Source organism: Trachypithecus francoisi, unplaced genomic scaffold (assembly GCF_009764315.1).
Source record: "Trachypithecus francoisi isolate TF-2019V2 unplaced genomic scaffold, Tfra_2.0 Lachesis_group10, whole genome shotgun sequence".
NCBI classification, from domain to species: Eukaryota; Metazoa; Chordata; class Mammalia; order Primates; family Cercopithecidae; genus Trachypithecus; species Trachypithecus francoisi.
Window position 1 is genome coordinate 115,511,613 of NW_022681455.1, and position 8,584 is coordinate 115,520,196.

At 49.0% G+C, this 8,584-nt stretch overlaps 1 protein-coding gene across 4 annotated transcripts in view; it reads right to left on the reverse strand.

Annotated features, from left to right (window-relative positions):
• WDR59 (WD repeat domain 59) overlaps positions 1–8,094 on the reverse strand; it is a 116,652-nt gene extending 108,558 nt beyond the window's left edge. For 3 of the 4 annotated variants that reach the window (XM_033219019.1, XM_033219018.1, XM_033219017.1), the window contains exon 1: positions 7,912–8,094. In XM_033219019.1, the coding sequence (XP_033074910.1) occupies positions 7,912–7,965 (54 nt within the window). In that variant the 5' untranslated portion in view covers positions 7,966–8,094. The remainder of the gene's footprint in view (positions 1–7,911) is intronic. The other variant, XM_033219020.1, reaches the window with a different exon arrangement.
• Between the last annotated feature and the right edge of the window lie 490 nt (positions 8,095–8,584).

The following is an 8,584-nucleotide window of genomic DNA, read 5'->3' on the forward strand; positions in this document are numbered from 1 at the left end:
AACCCAGTCTCTACTAAAAATACAAAAAATTAGCCGGGTGTGATGGCACGCACCTGTAATCCCAGCTACTCAGGAGGCTGAGGCAGGAGAATCGCTTGAACCCAGGAGGCAGAGGATGTGGTGAGCCGAGATGGAGCCACTGCACTCCAGCCTGGGCGACAAGAGTGAAACTCTGTCTCAAAAAAAAAAATAAAAACTGTAGACACCTAAATACTTTTTCCTAATTCCTGCTAGAATTCTTGGTTGACATAATCATAATTTTTTTTTTTTTTTGGAGACAGTCTCTCTCTGTCACCCAGGCTGGAGTGCAGTGGCACAATCTCAGCTTACTGCAACCTCTGCCTCCTGGGTTCAAGCGACTCTCTTGCCTCAGCCCCCCAAGCAACTGGGACTACAGGTGACCACCACCACACCCGGCAAATTTTTTGTATTTTTAATAGAGACACAGTTTCACCATCTTGGCCAGGCTGGTCTTGAACTCCTGATCTCAGGTGATCCACTGGCCTCGGCCTCCCAAAGTGCTGGGGTTACAGGTGTGAGCCACCATGAACAGCTGACATCATTGGTTTTTAAAATTTATTCATTCAACAAATATTTGTTGAGCACCTGCCCCATCCTAAGTACTATTCTAGGCAGCAGGGACATAGGAGCCAAAAATACAAGGTCTCCATCCTCCCACAGCTTACACTGTGGTAGAAGAAAAGTGAAATAAATAGGAGCAATGTGATACAAGAAATAATCTGAGAAGCATGCAAAGACCAGGACACAAAATAGTCCAAAATAAGGAATTTATATTTTATTCCCAGTGCAATAGAATGCCACTGAAGGATCTTCTTTGAGGAGGATACGAAAATGTATATTTAAAAAATTGGCCTTGATACTTATCTACCTGTAGCAGCTTTCTTCAGTCACTAAAAACTGGAAAAAAACTAAATGCCCATAAACAGGTGAATGAATACACAAATTGCAGTCTATCGATACACTGGAACACTACTCAGCAAGGAGAAGGAATGGACTAACTGATAGGTTCAACAACAAGAATGAATCTCAAAAGCACTAGGCTAAGCAAAAGAAGCCAGGTTGGGTAGTGGCTCATGCCTGTAATCCCAAAACTTTGGGAGGCCAAGGTGGGAGGGCTGTGAGAGGTCAGGAGTTCAAGACCAGCCTGGGCATGAAGAGCCAGATCCCACCCCCATAAAAATTTTCTAAAAATTAGCCAGGCCTGGCCAGGCACAGTGGCTCACGCCTGTAATCCCAGCACTTTGGGAGGCTAAAGTGGGTAGATCACAAGGTCAGGAGTTCAAGACCAGCCTGGAAAAGTCAGTGAAACCCCGTCTCTACTAAAAATACAAACATTAGCCGGGCATGGTGGTGGGCACCTGTAATCCCAGCTACTTGGGAGGCTGAGGGAGAGAATCGCTTGAACCCAGGAGGCAGAGGTTGCAGTGAGCCAAGATCATGCCACTGTACTCCAGCCTGGCGACAGAGCGAGACTCCGTCTCAGAAAAAAAAAAAAAAAAAGAGCTAGGCCTGGTGGCACGTGCCTGTCATCCCAGTTATTCAGGAGGCTGGGATGGGAGGACACTTGAGCCCAAGAGCTGGAGGCTGCACTGAGCAAGAACTGTGCAACTGCACTCCAGCCTGGGCAACTGAGGAAGATTCTGTCCCTTCAAAAAACAAACCAAAAAGGAGAGCCAGATTCAAAAGGCTACACATCATATCACATGATTTCATTTGTTACAGAAATCCCATCAGCAGCTGCCAGAGATAAGGAGGGGAGACTGAGTACACAGAGGCACCAAGGAACTCTTTGGAGTGATGGAAACATTCTACATCATGATTACAGCAGTGGTTACATGACTACATCCATTTATCAAAACCCAACAGCCTCTACAATTATACCTGCATAAATCTGGATTTAAAAAAAAAAAGTCACTCTGGCTATACGGAAGATAAAATGGAAGAGGGAAACGCTAGCGTGGAGGAAGAGTTTTCTCCAAGTATGTTCAGCTGCTTTGGACATACAGAGCTCGATTTTCTCGCAGATCCTTAAGTGGAGACACGAAGTAGGCAGCTACCGTGCGTCTGCGGTTCTTCTCTTCAACACAGGAGCCATCCACCGCAGCGCTTTTGCACATATCATTAGGTTAGCCTTGTAATTGCACATTCCAGCATCTTACCTTTCCTTGAGAGTGAAAACTAATCTCCACACTTCTCAGTACTCCAAACTGTACTTTCCAATATCGTAGCCACTAGCCAGAGCGACTATTTAAATGGCAATTAAAATGTCATAAAATTGAAATACATCTGTCACACACTAGCCCCATTTCCATCATCACTAGAAGGTCTACAAAACAGTATTGCTCTGGAAGATTACCTCTTACTTGTGTATTTGTGTGTGTGTGCGTGTTTTTTTTTTTTTTTTTTTTGAGACAGAGTCTTGCTCTTGTCACCCAGGCTGGAGTGCAGTGGCACGATCTCCGCTCACTGCAACCTCCGCCTCCCAGCTTCAAGCGATTCTTTTTTTTTTTTTTTTTTTGTATTTTTAGTAGAGACGGGGTTTCACAATGTTAGCCAGTATGGTCTCGATCTCCTGACCTCGTGATCCGCCCGTCTCGGCCTCCCAAAGTGCTGGGATTACAGGCTTGAGCCACCGCGCCCGGCCAAGCTTCAAGCGATTCTTCTGCCTCAGCCTCCAGAGTAGCTGGGATTACAGGCACGCGCCACCACGCCCGGTTAATGTTTTTTGTATTTTTAGTAGAAACAGGCCTTCACCATGATAGCCAGGCTGGTCTCGACTCCTGACCTCAGGTGATCTGCCTGCCTTGGCCTCCCAAAGTGGTGGGATTACAGGCGTGCGCCACCGTGCCCAGCCTAAGTGTTCTTATGGTGCTAACACTCGTTGATGCCAGGAACCACTTCACAGTAGTTGCCAAGCAGCACAGGTTCTTCATTATCAATTAGTGACAGGAATATCCCAAAGCATTGTTTTATAAAGTAAATGGCACTTCTATAACCTATAAAAAACACTTTCACACTTCAGACTGGGGTATTCCTCTGAAAAATCTAAAAGTCTTCTTTTGTTTTTGAGACAGAGTTTCGCTCTTGTTGCCCAGGCTGGAGTGCAATGGTGCGCTCTCGGCTCGCTGCAACCTCCGCCTCCCAGGTTCAAGCGACTCTCCTGCCTCAGCCTCCCAAGTAGCTGGAATTACAGGCACCCGCCACCATGCCTGGCTAATTTTTGTATTTTTAGTAGAGACGGGGTTTCACCATGTTGGCCAGGCTGGTCTCAAACTCCTGACCTCAGGTGATCCACCTGCCTTGGCCTCCCAAAGTGCTAGGATTATAGGCATGAGCCCACACCCAGCCAAAAAATCTAAAAGTTTTAATTTTTAAAAATTATTTTCAGACCAGGTGTAATGGCTCACATCTGTAATGCAGCACTTTGGGAGGCTGAGACAGACAGATCACTTCAGGCAAGGAGTTCGAGACCAGTTCGAGACCAGCCTGGTCAATATGGCGAAACCCTATCTCTACTAAAAATATAAAAATTAGCCAGGTGTGGTGGGGCACACCTGTAATCTCAGCTACTCAGGAGGCAGGAGAAGCACTTGAACCCAGGAAGCAGAGGTGGCAGCAAGCCAAGATCACGCCACTGCACTCTAGCCTGGGCAACAGAGTGAGACTCCGTCTCAAAAATAAAAAAAATTTACATTTTTAGGCCAAGGTGGGAGGATCACTTGAGCTCAGGCGTCTGAGACCAGCCTGAGCAACACGGTAAAAGCCCCATCTCTACAGAAAAACACACAAAAAATTGCAGGGCCTGGTGGTGTGCATCTGCATTCGCAGCTACTCAGGAGACTGAGGTGGGAAGACCACTTGATACCATAAGGTTGAGGCTGGCCGGGCGCGGTGGCTCACGCCTGTAATCCCAGCACTTTGGGAGGCCGAGGCAGGTGGATCACGGGGTAAGGAGTTGGAGACCATCCTGGCTGGCACGGTGAAACCCCATCTCTACTAAAAAATATGAAAAATTAGCTGGGCGTGGTGGCAGGTGCCTATAGTCCCAGTACAGTAGTGAAATCTTGGCTCACTGCAACCTCTGCCTCCCAGGTTCAAGCAATTCTTCTGCCTCAGCCTCCCAAGTAGCTGGGATTATAGGTGCGAACCACCACAGCCGGCTAATTTTTGTATCTTTAGTAGAGACGGGGTTTCACCATGTTGGCCAGACTGGTCTCAAACTCCTGACCTCAGGTGATCTGCCCACCTCAACCTCCCAAAGTGGTGAGATTACAGGTGTGAGCCAGCACGCCTGGCCATATATGTGTATTTTTTAGGCCAGGCACAGTGGCTCAGGCCTGTAATCCCAGCACTTTGGGAGGCTGCACCAGGAGAATCGCTTGAACCCAGGAGTTCAAGACCACCTGGGCAAGATACGGAGGCTCCTATTTCTATTTTTAAAAAAAAAATGCAAAATGAAAGAAATTTTTATATTTTAATTAGAAGCTTTAAATAAAATTATTATTTAAAAGATGTAGAGTGGGCCGGGCGCGGTGGCTCAAGCCTGTAATCCCTGCACTTTGGGAAGCCGAGATGGGCGGATCATGAGGTCAGGAGATCGAGACCATCCCGGCTAACACGGTGAAACCCCGTCTCTACTAAAAAACACAAAAAGCTAGCCGGGCAAGGTGCCGGGCGTCTGTAGTCCCAGCTACTCGGGAGGCTGAGGCAGGAGAATGGCGTAAACCTGGGAGGCGGAGCTTGCAGTGAGCTGAGATCCGGCCACTGCACTCCAGCCCGGGCGACAGAGCGAGACTCCGTCTCAAAAAAATAAAATAAAACAAAACAAAAAAAAAGATGTAGAGTGTTTTGAAAAGTTTATTGTTCCTATTCAGAAAGGCATTATGAAGAGTTTTAACTTTTTCTTTCTACATTAACAAAATAGTTAATAAAATGGGTTCCTGCCCCTTCCAATCATCACCAGAATCATCCACAAAACCATGCTAATTCACATAAAGAGGAAGCCTTGTAAATAGAGAAATCAGAAAAAAAAAAACAGAAACTCCCATAAGCCAGTAAAATTACCCAATTTACTTTGTTCGCTTACTATGACAACTGCTGTTGAGATTTAATTATTTGCTACAACTTTATAGCATCCTAATATATGTGTCAGCACTCTCTGCAGGTCTCTTCAATTACATCTCTATAAAGAGGCAGGGGTGAGACTACCTGGGTTTCTGTGAGAATTAAAGGGTTTGCAGATTAGTAGCTTCCAAATTAGCAGGCTTAGAGGCATGATACACGATTCTATTTTGTCCTAATCCGCAGTGAAAGCAATTAACAAGAAAGGAAACAGGAATACAGTTCCTTTTCCCTAGGAGTCTGGCGCCTCTCTAGGGAGAGCAGGACTCACAGAGACTCCGTGCTGACAGTACTTGGAGAGCCTTAATCCAAATGCTACTGCTCAAATTCTCAGTGGAGGCTACTGATCAGAGGGCACCAGAGAGCAAACTGGTAGGTAGCTCCTCCACTCACTCATCCTCTGGCAAAAGACAGGATGGGGTTTTGGAAAGAAGAAACCACACCACCCACTTGTACTAATCCAGATCTCCTTCAGTATCAACCTCCTGTGCCTGGCACAGTATATACCTGATGGGAGCTCAGTAAATCCTTGTTGAATAAATGAGTGAATAAAAGTGTGGCACACAGAAGGTATTCGATAAATATTAGTTGAATAAATGAAGAGAATGGCCAGGCACAGTGGCTCACACCTGTAATCCTATCATTTTGTGAGGCCAAAGTGGGAGGATCGCCTGAGGCCAGCAGGTCAAGACCAACCTGGGCAATACAGCGAGACCCTGTCTCTACAAAAAATAAGTAAATAGGCCAGGGGTAGTGGCTCACACTTGTAATTCCAGCACTTTGGGAGGCCAAGGAAGGCAGATCACTTGAGGCCAGGAGTTCAAGACCAGCCTGGCCAACATAGTGAAAGCCCGTCTCTACAAAAAACACAAAAATTAGCCGGGCATGGTGGCACGCACCTGTAATCCCAGCTACTCCGGAGGCTGAGACACAAGAATCATTTGAACCTGGGAGGCAGAGGTTGCAGTGAACCAAGATCATGCCACTACACTACAGCCTGGGTCATAGAGCAAGACTCTGTCTCAAAAAAAAAAAAAAAGGCCGGGCGCGGTGGCTCAAGCCTGTAATCCCAGCACTTTGGGAGGCCGAGACGGGCGGATCACGAGGTCAGGAGATCGAGACCATCCTGGCTAACACGGTGAAACCCCGTCTCTACTAAAAAATACACAAAACTAGCCGGGCGACATGGCGGGCGCCTATAGTCCCAGCTACTCGGGAGGCTGAGGCAGGAGAATGGCGTGAACCCGGGAGGCGGAGCTTGCAGTGAGCTGAGATCCGGCCACTGCACTCCAGCCTGGGCGGCAGAGCGAGACTCCGTCTCAAAAAAAAAAAAAAAAAAAGGTAAATAAATTGAAAGAGAATCACTCTTTCAATTTCAAATAAATTGAAAATTGAAAAGAATCACCAAGACACTGTCCTAGGTACTGGGGAAGAGGGGATGTATATGACAGGTTCAGAGCTACCCACTATGAGTAAAGCAGTCTAATGAGCTAAACCAGGGCTCTGGGGTCAGATCCAGCATCCAAATCCCAATGGCACTGGCCACATTATAGGAAGCCTTAGCCAAGTCACTGGGATCCACTTCTGGAAAAAAGGAATAACACCTACTTACCTTGCATGGTTATTGTATGAATCAGAAAAAGATGTAGATAAAGTGCCTCGAAGGAGGCCTGGCATATGGAAGACATGGCAAAGAAAAAACGATAAAACTCTCTAGTAAGTGCTAACATTTCTTGAGGGTTACCACGCACACTTCACTGTGCCACACATCCTAAACATATGACCACATAAAATCTTCACTCGAGCCTGTGCTCAGTGGATCACACCTGTAATCCCGACACTTTGGGAGGCTGAGGCGGGGGGTCACATGAGTTCAGAAGTTCCATACCAGCCTGGACAACATAGGAAGACCCCGTCTCCACAAAAAAATGAAAAATTTAGGTGGAAGTGGTGGCGTGCGCCTGCAGTCCCAGCTACTGGGGAGGCTGAGGTGGGAGGATAGTTTGAGCCTGGGAGGTCAAGGCTGAACTGAGCAGTGATTCGCGCCTCAGCACTCAAGCCTGGGTGACAGAGCGAGACCCTGTCTCAAATAAAATAAAATAGAAAATTAAAAAATAAAATATTTAGGCCAATCTTGTAAGTACGACGATCTCCCTTCTACAGGTGAGAAAACTAACGTGTAGGGAGTGATGACAGGGTAGGGGATGCGGGATTCGAACTAGGGCAACACGTGCAGTGTCGCTCCTATCCACTACACGGTATTTTCCACTCTAATGGCATTAAGACCCACTTAATCGCGTAGACACTGCAACAGGCACTTTGCAAACAGTGTTTCAACTAATTCACCCCAACAGGGTTAAAAGTCCACGCAGCTGAAGCTCTAAGGAGTCTCGCGACTTGCTTGAAGTCGCCAAACGCGGCTAGGGCCTCGGGGAGCCGTCACCCCCTCGCTCCGCACCCTGATCATGGGAAGCCTCTCCTTAGCACTGACGGTGCGCAGTCTCTGCCTCAGTGTCCCAAGGCGGACCCCACTCCCCTACCCGCGTGGAGAGCCCCGAAACTCCGTCCGTGCCCGCCCCGATTGCCCCCGATGGCTCCCGATGGTCTTCTTCCCTCTCCCGCCCGGTCTAAGAGGTCGGGTCAGCCCGCCCACCTCCTCAGTTCGGGGCCGAGGGTCTCCCCGTAGCCCCCGGGACGGAAGCAGCCGCGTGGGGGAGGGGAAGCGGGGAGGACGCATGCCCAGACGGCTCCACTCGGCCTCCAGCTCACCTGGGAGTCACGAAACTCTACAACCACGTTCTCGCTGCTCCATCGCGCCGCCATCTCCCCCGCCCGGCCGCCGCGGCCCCAGGACGGAGCCCTCCCACCCCGCCGTTCCCAGTATCCCGGGACCGTGCGCCCCACACAGCTGGAGAATCAGCCCCAACACGCCCCGTACCCCGGTTGCTCCTGAACGCAAGCCATTGGTTGACCCAAGCACAGGCTCCGCCCCTTCTTCCTAGCTCCTCCAATTGCTGCACCTCGCCTGCCACAAACAGGCACGCCCCCGCTCACTTCCGTCACTCGGTTTGAGTCACCGAAGCTCCTCGCGGTTGCGGGCACTCCCCCTACCGCGAGCTCTGCCGGGAGTTGTAGTCCAAGCTCGAGCAAGCGTGGGTGACCCGGGAAGGGCTCGCAGGTTTGGGTTTGGGTGAGGTGAGGTTCCTGTTGTCCTCACTAGCTCCTCGCTGGAGTCCCCAGCATTCGTTCAGACCCAGTCTACAAATCAAAATCAACGTTCGGGGCGGGTGCGGTGGCTCACGCCTGTAATCCCAGCACTTTGGGAGGCCTAGGTCAGGAGTTCAAGACCAGCCTAGTCAACATGGTGAAACCACGTCCCTACTAAAAATACAAAAATTATAGCCGGGCGCGGTGGCAGGCACCTGTAATCCCAGCTACTCGG